This window comes from Scylla paramamosain, chromosome 20 (genome assembly GCF_035594125.1).
Source record: "Scylla paramamosain isolate STU-SP2022 chromosome 20, ASM3559412v1, whole genome shotgun sequence".
Lineage (NCBI taxonomy): Eukaryota > Metazoa > Arthropoda > Malacostraca > Decapoda > Portunidae > Scylla > Scylla paramamosain.
In genome coordinates, this window is record NC_087170.1 from 10,820,031 (window position 1) to 10,834,652 (window position 14,622).

The following is a 14,622-nucleotide window of genomic DNA, read 5'->3' on the forward strand; positions in this document are numbered from 1 at the left end:
ATTACAATATCAGTATTCTCATTATACCTTGTTATCAGAAGTTAACAATTACCCTGTTGTGATCTTTTCATATTAATTTTTATTGATTTTTTTTATTTTTTTTTAGAGTTTTGATAATGTGATGGCAATTTGTATGCAATAGTTGAAGGAAATGAGAAAGTAAGACAGGGTCGTAGATAAACTGTGACCCTTTGTTAAGTTTGGTCCGTCATTCTTTGAAATATGTTATTAATTTTTTGAAGATATACTCCAACTTAAACAATTTATCTCTTTGTTTGACTGTAATAATAATTGTTTTCAGTAATAATCTGTTCATGGCTTCTTAACCATCATGAATGCATAGAAGAATAATTTTTTATAGGTATTTCTACAAACTTAATCAATCATTGTTAAACAGCTTTTCATTCACTTTTGTGTAACATTGCAAATTGATAGATGCTTTAGAAACTTATTCAAAATAAAAAATAAAAAAAAGTAAAAAATTTAATGTCACCACCTCATGTCTCAGGGAGATGCATTTCACTTTAACACTATCAGAGATAGAAAGTTACATGTTACCCAGAATGCTGGGACAAGTATTGTTTACACAGGCCTCTAACACATCCAGTACTTGATTATTAAGTGCTGCACACTCAGATTAAGTCTATACATTTTAGATGCCTAATGCAAAAAAAAGAAAAAAAAAACTAATGTAAAATAGAATGGAAATGCTATTGTTTACACCTGTTTTCTTACTGGCTACTATAATTATTACTGGCTAAATAACAGACATCTAGAGGGCATTCTACACTGCCAGTGAGAAATTAAATAGCCATGGTTTCACTGTGCCTCAGTCAGTCCAGATCCTCCCAGTTAACGAAGTCCATGTTCCTTTTCATGAAGACCTAACAATAAATATTGTCCATGATCAGACTTGCTCTTTGGCTCTCACAGCAGGTGACCCTCCACACATCCCTATGGCTGCAGAGCTGTTCATGGCCATCATCTTGAGAAAAATGTCTACTCTTTTTAGCAAATATTTAAAAAAATGGATTGTACAAAATACAATATTTTGTATGATTTATATAATTGTTTATATAATTGCCCTTTGGTTGAATATTGTGTTTTCAGGATGTTACATAATATGGAAAACAAATGAAATTACTGTTTGTGAGGCACTTAAATTATCTGGTTTTATCAATTTATTGTTGAGTATAAAAAGTGCAACAAACGAAGGCATTTTTTTTTTGACAAGGATTTTATTGAAACTGGCATTGAATCATCGTTCACTAACACCGTGTATTAAGAAAGCAAGAAATATAAAACACTAGACTTTGAGATGAAGGGAAACCACAGACGGCTGAAATGCAAAGACAAAACAAATAGCTGGAACAACTCACAGTCTCAGAGAAGATCTTGAATTTGGCGCGTGTCTGGTGCTGCCCCCTGTCGACTTCAGCCCGAAGAGTAGAGTGTGTGTGAGGAAGGACGACGCAGCTGCCATATTGTGTTGTGGGTCTCCCTGTGATAAAACTTACACAAAATGGGCCGGAAAAAGAAGAAGCAGACTAAGCCGTGGTGTTGGTAAGTGATATTAGTGAGACATAGGTCGCTATGGGGTGGCCAGGGTTGGCGGGAGGAGCTGCAGTTCCCCGGGGTGCCTCATTCTGTGGTGTGGCTCGTCGGGAGGATCCGAGACCTCCACCGATCGATGCTACACAAATTGATTTTAGGTTTTAAGGCACTAATTTTCATTTCGTGGTCCGTCTGGGTCTCGTTAGGTCATGGGTTTGATGTGATGAGGTTGCAGGGGCGAGATGGGTGGGTGTGTACCCCTGGTGACCCAGTGGCCGAGTGTTGGGGCTCGGCATGGTGGTAAGGGGGGGGGGAGGGGAGAGAGAGAGGGGAAGGTCACTCGGAATGCATGGATTTCATGTCATTGGTCTCCAATCCTTTGTTTAAGGTGCAATGTAAGCCAAGGGAAAACGTGGCTCATAAAGATACGGTAAATAAACAACAACCAATTTTTGAAGGCGCTGATTGAAGATAAAGATGGAGACGGGTGAAAATAATGATTAAGTAATCTTTGTTTTCATAAATTTTATTTGCTGTTCCTCCGATCTGATGTGCCTGTGTGTAACATCAAATTATCGTAATTAATTTGGGTAAACTAGCTTTGGTATAGAATGTTCAAATTGTGTACAGTTTGACATGTAAAGGTGTTTTATATTTTGAAGATTGTCCGTTGTTAGTGGAAAAAAGAAGTTATACAGCTTATGGTATAGAGCAGAGGAAGTATGGTGGTAGTTTTTCATTGTAATTCATATTAACTCATATGCCTCACATGACCATTGGAATATGGCCTGCACCAACGCATGGCCGATCTAGACTAATCCAAGTTATCTGCTCCTTGAAGTTTGTATGTATGTGTAAATTTTTCTCTCTCTCTCTCTCTCTCTCTCTCTCTCTCTCTCTCTCTCTCTCTCTCTCTCTCTCTCTCTCTCTCTCTCTCTCTCTCTCTCCATTTCTGTAGTTCATGAACATGATAGTAAAATTCATTACTTGTTAGTTCTTTCAACATAATGTTATCAGATTGTTGCTTCTTGAAGTAGTTGGTTTGTTTACAAAGTGTGTAAGTTCAGTCTGTAGGTTCTAATTGAAGTTATTGGTGTCTTCAAAAATATTTTTGATGATTCTAGAAATATGTAAATAATTTATACTGTCAGTGAGGAAAAAAGTGATATCCAGATTCATCATGTCTGGCTTTTGTGAACAGCCCTTATGAAGGCTCATTGTTTAACCCCCTAAAGGACGGGGACATTCTTCAGACGTCACCCCGATCCGAGCTAGCTTTGACAATTCAGCAAAAATAGGTCATTTTCCATCACCAATTTCTCAACACTGCCTTGGCTGATGGCTTAAAATGTAATGGCATCCCACCTACCAACCCTTCCTCTTCAGTCTCCCTCAAACCTGAACTCTCTATGGGATGTACCTCTGTGGTGAAGTGAAGTATCTTTCAGGACTTTCTCAGCCTGTGTTTGGATGGTTGCATGCTGTGCTGCAGCCTGCTTTCCTCACCAGTATCTCTCAGTCACTTGCTCACATGAACCTCAAAATCTATAATTTTGTAGACACGCTAAAGGAAATAGTGTTGTCTGTCACTTATAACCCACAAGAAAAATTGTAATTGTAAAGGCAGGGAGGATGTGAGTGAAACATTGTAATTGTAAAGGCAGGGAGGATGTGAGTGAAACATTGTAATTGTAAAGGCAGGGAGGATGTGAGTGAAACAGTCTACTAATGTTCTGTTTTTCTCTGGTAAAATTACTTTTGAGACTTAAGAGAGTAACATATAATTCTCTCCCAATAGTATTTTCATTGAGAGGTTGTTTTGGTAGCAAATTTGCCCTTATGTGGAGTGGAAGTCATTGGCCGCTTACCTTCATCTGAGGAATCAGAGGAAGAAGAATGATTATTTTCCCCTGTAGCCATCACTTTGGTTCACAGGACACAGGCTCAGAGGGAGACATTGTTGTGAGGAAAGGTTCACAGGACACTGAGGCTCAGAGGGAGACATCATTGTTAGGGAAGGATGTTTGCAGGCACAAAAATTCACATGGAAATTTGAAATTAAGCCTGCAAAATGCAGGTCAACTATAGACACCACCCACCCTCTATGTTGCATCAACTATAGATGCTATCCACCCTCAAGGGGTACAAAAATACTAGTTGTCTGGGCAGAAAAGGTGCACCTCATTTTTAGACACATCTTTCCTATAAAGAAGGGTTTTTGGGCAGGTGTCATGCCATCATCAGGCCATCCTTAGAAACACTTAAGATATTGATTTTTAGCCATTAGAGGCCTTAGCCAGGCTGGGGATTGAACCCCTAACCAAGATAACAGAAGGACAACACAACACTTTAGGACTGTGAACTTTATACTTACATCACTAAAGGAGAAGCCAAATTATAAAAAAAATAGGCTACTCAAAGTGTAGGGAAGTTTTAATAAAGACACCATCTTCATCTCTCATATCTATCCCTCCTTATCACCAACAAGCTTAGGGAAGTGATGAAAGTGTGGGGAGTGTTTCAGTGGCTAAGGCTGAAACACACCATCATGCATAACAGTCCCTCAAAAAAGTGAGACCAAAAGTGATCACCTGGGAAAATTACCATAAAACTTATGTAATCAAACTGGCGGGGAATTCATCCAGCTGGACCTCTTATGAATATTACCTTAACCAAATGTAATTTAACATAATTACTCAACATCCTCATTTTCTCATTTTTGTCTCATTTAACTTGTGAAAATGAGAAAATATATATGGCCTTTGTGACTGTTTTGGTGATATTAAGGAGGAAGGGCATATAGTGAAAACATGAATATGGGAAAGCAGTGCACCCCATAATCTTTTCTATTTTCTTTGTGTGTTGTAAGTTCCTGTTACTTGTAGCTTTGTAGGGATAAGTGAATGGTCCAGGATGCTTAAAGTAGGTCCTCAAAATACAGGGAAACGCCACCTTCCGTGACAGCATGATGCCAGCTGGCCACTGGGTGCACTGGCTTACCCTACTATACTAGATATATATTTCACCATCATACGCTTGATATAAAAGAAAGTGTGGTAATGATGCGAAGGTCAAGAAAGTTAGTGATGTGTGAGATGTGCACATGAGTGGCAGCTTGGCAGTGTAAGGGTTAACTAGATTGTTTACTGTTCTTTTAGCTTTTAGTACACTTCAATGAAAGTCAAAGTGATGTGTTACCAGATTGAAAATTCTCAGTCCTTCTGATTGTTATAATATGCATGTTTTTTTTCCCTCAGGTATTGCAACCGTGAATTTGATGATGAAAAGATCTTAATACAGCACCAGAAGGCAAAGCACTTCAAGTGCCATATATGTCATAAGAAGCTATACACTGGTCCAGGCTTATCCATCCACTGCATGCAGGTATGTGATGAGTTGGCTATTGTTTTTCTCAGAACACCCCATTTCCTACAGTTGTCACAGCTAGGAAGTTACTGATAATGCATTCACCCAGAATTCTCACCTTTACTCAATTAACTTATATCAACTACACAATGTAACACTGAAGTGAAAAATATCTTGTATAGATATTGATGTATTTGCCAAAATGAAGGGAATGGGTGAATTTGAAAGTACAGTGGTACAAGTGTCCCAACTTGCAAGTTTTTTGAGATATGAGCTGTTTCTTCAACAATTTTTTGGTTTGAGTTGCAAGCCAAAATCCGAGATACAAGCAAGCTTTAACTATGCTGTTGCTGGTTGGCACAGTGAGTGCCACAACATCTGCCCAGCATTTCTCATCTCACTCATTCACTTCATGTGTTTTTATACATTTGTTATTTATAAATACATTTTCTTACAGTAAACCCTTGATATAATGAACACATGGGTAGAAAAGGAGAGAGAGAGAGAGAGAGAGAGAGAGAGAGAGAGAGAGAGAGAGAGAGATGAATGTCGAGTTTGGAGAATTAGTGTCACCAACCGGCAGCATCAGACATGTCCCCTTCTTACATATAGGAGCAATATCAAATATGCTTATAGTGTCATTCTTTATACATAAAGATGCAATGAGCTTATATAATATACTTTTCTGTACTATTCCTTCTAAGGAGTAAAACAGGTAAAATTGGATTGTATTCGTGAATAAAAGTATTCAAGTTGATTTTCTTGTGAACTGGCATTTAGATTTATTTGGTCATCTCGAGATTTCCAAAAAAAGTACGCCATTGATCAGAAGCTTATTAATGTAGACGACAGTAAATTTGAAGACATGTCTTTGTCACTTAAAGCTTCATATTACAAAGATCAACTTCCTAGTATATGCAAACAACAATTTTAATTGGAAATAGGCAACTCAAGTGCCCTGGCAAGAGTAATGTTGTATATCTAACCAAAACAAACATCTGACTGGCCCACCTTAGTTGAAGTTAACAAACAAGTTGTTGGACAACCGGTTAATTCCTGCTGTAGTGTCCATGCCACTACTCCTCAAACCTGTGGCTTCCTGTATTCCTCTCATATTACGTCAGAGCAGTCTTGAGAGATGTTTGTTTTGGTGGTCAGTTACTTTGCCATGTCGCTTTCTTCCTGAAAGGGATGCTAAAATCCCCATGAAAATAATTATATACTATGTTATGTCATACTATGTAGTACAGTCTTATTTTTTTTCATTGTCCAAATCATTAGATTTTAGACTTGTATTATGCTGTATTTAAAATATTGATAACAGTATTACTAAATAATTACAAAAAATATTTCTGTTTTGACCAACTTCTCTCAAAATTATCCATACAAGATATTTAAAAGATGATGCATAATTTTGAAAGTATCATAATGATCAGTGTTCTATGCATCTCTATGCACGTGGGATTTACAGTAACAATATTTTAGCTCATGACAGTAGGGGACATGCAGTAGTGATGACATCTGGTGAATAAGTTCTGAAAACTCCCTATTGTGGCCGTATGACAACCAGTTAGTGATCCTGACAATAGCTGATGGTTTGACTCTCTCTCTCTCTCTCTCTCTCTCTCTCTCTCTCTCTCTCTCTCTCTCTCTCTCTCTCTCTCTCTCTCTCTCTCTCTCTCTCTCTGATAAATTAACACACACACACTAGAGAGAGAGAGAGAGAGAGAGAGTTGTGGTTGTTTGTGTCTCAGCTAGTGACCTTGACAGTGGCCAATGATGCAACATGCTCTCTCTCTTTCCCTCTCAGATAAGTTAGTAACAGAGAGAGAGAGAGTGCGAGCGAGCGAGCAATACGTCATCAGCCATTGTCAAGGTCACTCACTAGCTGTCACACAGCCACAATTCATCTCTCAAACATGTGGTTGACTGTGTGTCAGCCAACTTTCCCACATTTTAAGACCTAAGATGTTTGTAAAATAAAGCAAGCATTCGATAATTTTGAAATATGCCATAATTTGCTAACACTTTTAAAATAAAATGAGTGTTTGATAGCCTTAAAGGGTTCCATGTACCAGAATTTTGGTAAACAGAGGTTCGTTATATCAACAGTTTACTGTATTTAAAAACATGCAACAAAAAAAATGGGGTGTTTTTGAGGGGATGTAGTGGATTAATAGCATTTCAGTTAATTTCAATGGGGAAAATTGATTTGACATACTAGCAAATTGAGTTATGATCACTGTCATGGTACGAATTAAACTTGCAGGTTGAGGCACCACTGTATAATGGAGTGTGAAGTAAAGATGTTCATGGGGAGAGTTGCAAGAGCATGGTAATGTTGGAAGAGAAATTAAAGTAGATGATAATGAAGTGGAAATTTGCAGGTTATTGCAGAAAGGAAATTGAAGTTTTAAAAGTGGTAAATTAATTATAATTGTTAGCAAGAGGAGAAAGGGTTTAAGTTGGTGAGTTATGAATTTTTAAATTGAAATACTGTATTTGATTATGTAGCTGCCAGATACTGTGTTGAATAAACAAGATACTTTTTAATCCATCTTGACATTAAAGCCTGATTCATTCCCAGTGCTATAAATGAAGCAGTCATTGTTGAAAATTAAAACATCTCTGGCATAGCATCTTTCCTTGGCCTGGGATCAAGACATGTGCCTAACAACTTTGTTGAAGACAGTGTCCTTGAGTGGTTTAATTTTTCATTAAATAGGTAAAGGATGACATTTGAGGAAGAGGTTTTAAGCATAAATGTCTTTAAATTTTCAGTAAAGAGGAGTGGGAGGGAAACTATTTTTGTATGGCTAAGTATCAGAGACTCAGAAGCCTAATTTGTATGCCTTACTCTTGGCTGCTTGACTGTTTGAACTTAGATAAGCATCAGATTGTCAGTATTATGTCTATGACATAAGCTTGCTAGATAAGCATCAGATTGTCAGTATTATGTCTACGACATAAGCTTGCTCCTTGTCAGTTTAAAAGGATTATTAGATGTTTAGGTTGAAGCATGTCATTGTCTTCACTTGGTTTATCATAGGGATGGTAATTATGGATTTCAGGTTACTAGACAAAATCATGCATTAAAATCTATTGTATTCTTCTCCTTCCAGGTGCACAAGGAAACCATAGACAAGGTACCCAATGCTCTGCCCAACCGAAACAATATTGAAATAGAAATCTATGGCATGGAGGGCATCCCTGAGGAGGACCTCAAGGAGCATGAGAGGCAGCGTGCTGGTCGGATGGGCAACAGTAGCCGGCGACAAGAAGAGGAAGATGATGAAGATTCCCAGTCCAGCTTGCCAGGCCAGTCCAATCCACCCCCTCCAGCAGTGCCTTCCCAAGGGCCCCCAGGACCCATGGGACCAATGATGGGACCTAATGGTCCCATGATGCCAATGATGGGTCCAATGGGACCTATGGGTCACATGCCCCCATACATGGGTGGACATGGCATGATGGCAGGCCCTATGGGTCATTTGGGTCCCATGCCTCCTCCAGGAGCTCCCCCAGGAACCACACCCCCTAGCACCTCCCAGCCCCCCAACAAACCACTCTTCCCCTCAGCAGTCCAGGTAAGATGGTGTGCTTCAGTCTTTGGACTTTTGGTACTGGGCTTGCATTCAGTGTGGTGATAACTTTTTTTTTTCAGAGGACTTTTATGCTAATTGTTTTTCTTTACAAGCTGTATATTTTGACACAAAATTCCTCCCAAGAAAAAAAAAAAGATCATTGGCTCTAGAAATACGAGTATAAGAAAAATGGTGCAAATGCTTTAGGTCTTTCTACCTCTCAGGTTTAGGATTTATTTTAAAAAGTAGGATTGCTCTGTAGCTGTTGGATTTACATCTGCAAAGGAGTAGTGAATAGTGTATGTAATTTAGTCAGCTGAGCCATGGCAGACATCTCCATTTGCACTCATCCATATGTGCATTCTCACGTGCGTGCACGTGCACACACACACACACTGAAATAATTGAATACCACACCGATAAATCAGGTCAGAAACAAACATTTCTGCTGTTAAAATGACAAAAGGAATATTTAAATGCCAGATTCTTAAAATTCTTGCATGTTTTTTTTAGGAAATAAAACAGCAAGAGTATTCTCTGCAGTTATATTTTTGTTAGGAAACTTTTGAATAATCTCAATTATGTGTATAACCATTTATTTATCCTCATGGTTTCTTACAGAAAAGGTAAATCATAATAATTTATCACTTCCTCAAGGTAGAGAAGTTCATGACAGTTGGCTTCTTGTGGCAGGTAACCTTGAAAGTCCACAATTGATTCTTGGCTGGATGATGTGCTTTGCTTTGTCCAATACCTCTTCTATAGTGTTTTTTTTTACAATTTTTCTTGTGCTGTAATGTCTTACTAATTTCTGTTATAACTTCACAAAAGGTGTGAGAGAATGCTGACGCATTTTTAAAGTTTTATACATAGCAAATTCTACATCTTCAAATTGGAATGAAGGACAAACTTACTTTGTAAGTTATTTGAAAAGTTACGTCATCCCCACTGTAAGAGATGTCAGCCTGGTATGTAAAATAGATGCAATTGGTAATGTGATGCTGGCAGGGATAGGCAGTATCACAATACATGTATCCATGACAAATGTCAATCAACCAATTTTATACTGGTATTGCTAAACTTCTGAAACACAGCCTTGTTATATTGGTATTGCCAAGGCTTTTTTCTTAAGCATTATACATTAGTGGAACCTCAGTACTCTAACGTAATTCATTCATGAAAGCTATTCAAAATCTGAAATGTTCAGAAACTAGAAGTATTTTTCCCACAGGAATCAATGTAAAATGAAGTAATCTGTTCTGAACCTGTCCATCCTTCCTTAGCAGCTTATGACAGGTGCTCATACTCCCAAGATGGCCACTCCACATCTCTAGCTCAGAAATTATATATCCAGATAGAATGTATTGAATGAACTTAGTGACACAGAATTCATCAGAAGATACTGTTTAGACTGTGCAGGTATTCTCTTTCTCTTTGTCATTAATCTAGTGAGGAAAGCCTTATAGAGTGACACAGAGAGGAGCAGCCCATTTACTGCCAAAATGAAGGTGATCATAACACTTAGACATCTTGCTGCTGGAAAAAGCTATTGGGAAAGTGCAGTCGTGCAGTAGTGATGGTGTTGTGGGTCATGGATAGAGCCACAGGTGACTTACTCCCGAATCATGAAAACTGTTTACCTTGAGTCTCTTCAATGGGATCACATTTACCACCTCCAAATACATAAAAACATATCTACTTCATCCAAATATATAAAAATGATGGAAGTACTTATAGAAACTATAAATTAGTAATAAACAACAGCTTTTGCTTTGTCTTTAAGTATTTGAAATAAATGGTTTTTGAATAAAATTTTGACCCATAATTTGGTTCTCAAACAAAGTTACTTGATTTCAAATATATATATATATATATATATATATATATATATATATATTAGTGTGGTAATTATGTAAGTCATGAAATACATTATTTGTGTTGCAGAACATCGAATATTTGTACAACAAAAATCCATATTAGAGGAATGTCTCCTGACAAAGTGTTGCTGATGCTGTATCATTGATACATGTATTGGTATTGATATCACTTTACCTATTAACAAGTGTCAGCATATCAGTATTGCTCTGAACAGTTTTTGATTATTAATATATTGGTGTTAGTGTGGACAATTCTGATTTTTTTTTTTTTTTTTTTTTTTTTTTTTTTTTTTTTTATCACTGAATGTAGCATATTGTCCAGAGTTAAGTTATAAAATAGAATTTTTGAGATCATCAGGTTGAAGTGAATAGTAATGTGGTTAGCAAAGGGTAAGCTGTTATGGCAATCTGTCTTTTAAGTGAAAATGGAGATCATTCCTTTTAATGATCATTTTTGTATTTCTTTTCTTTAAAATACTTGTGATTTTTCATATTGATGTATGTCTTCATGCACTAGATATTGATAGAAGTTCTTGTGTTGCAACTGATATTTCATTATGTTGTTGATGGGGGTAACTAGTATTTGTCACAACCTGTGTTGTGAATGAAATTAATTGAGGGCATCTTGAGGACTCTGTGAATGATAGCTTTAACAGAGTGAGGGTTCTGGGAATGTTGAGCAGTTTTATATTATAATAATTTTTCAAGGACATCAGAGAGACAGATAGATGTATGGAGTATTTGCAAGCTTAATATGTGTTACTGTTCCAATATATATATATATATATATTAACAAGGGATATGAAATAAATTAGCTTTATGTAGAGATTTTAACAACAATGACATCTTTTCTTTAAGCAGCAAACAACGGCTGGCAATAGTCAAATTGGTCCTGTCAAGCCAGCATTTCCTGCATATAGTCAAGCCAATGGCCAGTCCACCCCCAGCACTCAGGCCTCCAGCACTCCAAGTGGACTACCTGACAAAGGAGAGGCCAAGAAGCCAGCTCTCATTACCACAGTGTCGGCAAATTCCCGTATCATACATCCAGAAGAGGATATCTCTTTGGTAGGTATTGGGCTCCCATCCCCTCCGACCTCTCTCATGGTGATGCTTAGTTTTTAAATAGCTGATTAAGTAGTGTTTGACTGCTTAGGGGTTTAGTGTCTCTCTCTCTCTCTCTCTCTCTCTCTCTCTCTCTCTCTCTCTCTCTCTCTCTCTCTCTCTCTCTCTCTCTCCTCTCTCTCTCTCTCTCTCTCTCTCTCTCTCTCTCTCTCTCTCTCTCTCTCTCTTTTGTGTGTACTAACTTTTGAATCAGGGAAGAAAGTCTCTATTATGGAGCAGTGCATTGCCAAGCAACTTACCAAAGCAGTCTTCAGAAGTGACTTTCTTACCTGATAAATTTATTCTGCTCTTGCTGCACGTTATAGTTGGTTGATGATACTCACTAATGCCTCAATTCATCTGTAACACTTGGTAGAGGATAAGGAGTAGCTTTGTTATTGAACACCAGTTGATTTATTTATGAACGTTTTACGGGTGGAGAATGGTCAGTTATGGGTGTTATTACTTCTTATCTCTCTCTCTCTCTCTCTCTCTCTCTCTCTCTCTCTCTCTCTCTCTCTCTCTCTCTCTCTCTCTCTCTCTCTCTCTCTCTCTCTCTCTCTCTCTCTCTCTCTCTCAGTATTGGTTATAGAGGCAACAAAGTGCTTCTCTTACTCTATTATTTTTATTATTATTATTATCATAACATGAACCATTCTACTTAGTGTGTTTGGAATTCAGGCTGGTGAGCATTGTTTGATGGTTGTTATTGTTGCAGTGGTGTTAATTTGATCTCTGTAACATTTACCTCATGGATGGATGTCTTATTTTCTGCCATATTAATGTCTGTGGGACTCCCATAAAGAAAGCAACAAGTATCCCGTCCTAGTTATTTAAGTGGTTTGGGAAAATTATGATAATTTGTGTTCGTTGGTTTCTGTATTGAAAAGCTTTTCTTTATGAATTAGGGATTAATCAGCGTGTTATTGCATTAGTTCTTTTCATCACTAGATTTCGTGACACAAACTTTTTTTTTTTTTTAACTCATAATTCATGCAGTTCTTCATCTATTTAGCTCTATTTTTGTTACTCAAGATAGTTCCTCACTACTGTTTCCTACCGTTAATCTAAATTTCTTATCTTATCATCCTTAGCTGCATTATGATTTTATTGCTGAAGGTTTAAGTTCTTATACTGTGTGATATGCATGCATGATTCTCTCTCTCTCTCTCACACACACACACACACACACACACACACACACACACACACACACACACACACACACACACACACACACACACACACACACACACACACACACATGCATATGTTTGCCTTTAAGGCTCTTGTAAGGCTACTTACAACTATAGTTAGAGGACAGAGAGGATGTTAACATCAGGAATGATCAAAGGACAAGAGATTATGAGCATGGTGTAAATAAAGACAAGGTTCTTCATGCCAAGAGATTTAGCTTCCCATGTGGAAGTATAAACCATTGGAATGGGTTGTCTGAATAAAGGCAGATAAAAAGATCAGAAACTAGGTAAATACACACACACACACACACACACACACACACACACACACACACACACACACAACTCTGATAGGCTGGTTAGGGTTTCAGTGTGGAATGGGTGAAGTGTAGTTAAAAGATACGAAAAACAAAGCACACTGTATGTTTACTTGTGTATGTGTCTGTATATGCATGTGTGTAATGTTGATGCACAAAATGCAGAAGGATTCTTAGGAAACGGAAAAAGAAATAACATAAGATGTGACGAGATGTGTGAGTGTGAGTATAAGGTGAGTGTATCATGACAGTTATTGCATTTATTTGAGTTACTGTTTTTCTTGCTTTGGATTAACTTGTTTTCAGCTTTTTCTTGGATGCTACTGTGCATGTGTGGATGTATACGTATACAGTATTAAGGGAACTTCTCAGTCACTTATCAAATGTTAAATCATCATTATCATCATCATTTGGAAAGGCTTCACACATACATGCCTGCTTGTGTTAGCCTTGTTCATCTAATGATGTTTGCCAGTAGTAATGTAGTAGTGTGTGCACAGCTTTTAGATCTTTCTGGTCCTTCTGAACAACTTTCATCTAGGTTTTTATTTTTTATTATTTATTTATTTATTTATTTATTTATTTATTTATTTATTTATTTATTTATTTTTACCAACATATTAATATCTGTAACCCTCTAATCACTTTACAGCCTAGGAAATAAAAAAAAAAAAAAAAAAAAAATATATATATATATATATATATATATATATATATATATATATATATATATATATATATATATATATATATATATATATATATATATATACATACACACACACACACACACACACACACACACACACACACACACACACACACACACACACTAGGTATTTGATATATGCAAGTTCAAAATATGTGAATTCGCTTATATGCAAAGTATTTGTATTATGTGAGAAAAATTCGCTATTATGTGTGTAGTGGTGCTGGTGTGACCGGTTGGTGAGCTGTGGTGGCTGACTCGCACTAGAAGGCGGCGGGTGCAAATGTTTTCCCGCACTTTCCTTGCCTATAATTAACTTTTTCCTCCCTCTGATCCTAAAGTTATTCCTTAGAATTATCAGCTAATTACCAGCTTATATCGTAGACTTTAGGTGTGTCTTCCTTGAAGCAATCAGCAGCTCTGGGCTATCAGACTTGGAGAAGCTCTGCCCTGAATGGGGTACATAGAACTTCAAGTACAATTTCTGATTTTTTGTTAGTTTACAGTGTATTACATTTTATAGTTTATCTATACTAATGTGCTTTATTGTTGCTTTGGTGCTTTATTGTTGTGAAACCATGCTTGAATAAATAGTTAGAGGTTTGAAAACGGGTCATGGAACATAGCCCCTTATAATTAATGGGATGATAGGTTCAATATATGCGAATTCACATTATGTGAGATTTTTGCAGAACATAACCCTTGCATATAACAAATACCTGGTGTGTGTGTGTGTGTGTGTGTATATATATATATATATATATATATATATATATATATATATATATATATATATATATATATATATATATATATATATATATATATATATATATATATATATATATATATATATATACACATATATATATACACATATATATTACATTAAGATTGTGAAACTAGGGATTT

General features: G+C 36.8%; 1 protein-coding gene across 6 annotated transcripts in view; it reads left to right on the forward strand.

The window, feature by feature from the left end:
- The first annotated feature begins 1,405 nt into the window (after positions 1–1,405).
- Positions 1,406–14,622, forward strand: part of LOC135110295 (BUB3-interacting and GLEBS motif-containing protein ZNF207-like) — a 37,265-nt gene continuing 24,048 nt past the window's right edge. For 3 of the 6 annotated variants that reach the window (XM_064022477.1, XM_064022479.1, XM_064022481.1), the window contains exons 1-4: positions 1,406–1,563; positions 4,812–4,938; positions 8,043–8,507; positions 11,240–11,449. In XM_064022477.1, coding sequence (XP_063878547.1) covers positions 1,523–1,563; positions 4,812–4,938; positions 8,043–8,507; positions 11,240–11,449 — 843 coding nt within the window. In that variant the 5' untranslated portion in view covers positions 1,406–1,522. The remainder of the gene's footprint in view (positions 1,564–4,811; positions 4,939–8,042; positions 8,508–11,239; positions 11,450–14,622) is intronic. The other 3 variants (XM_064022478.1, XM_064022480.1, XM_064022482.1) reach the window with 1 other exon arrangement.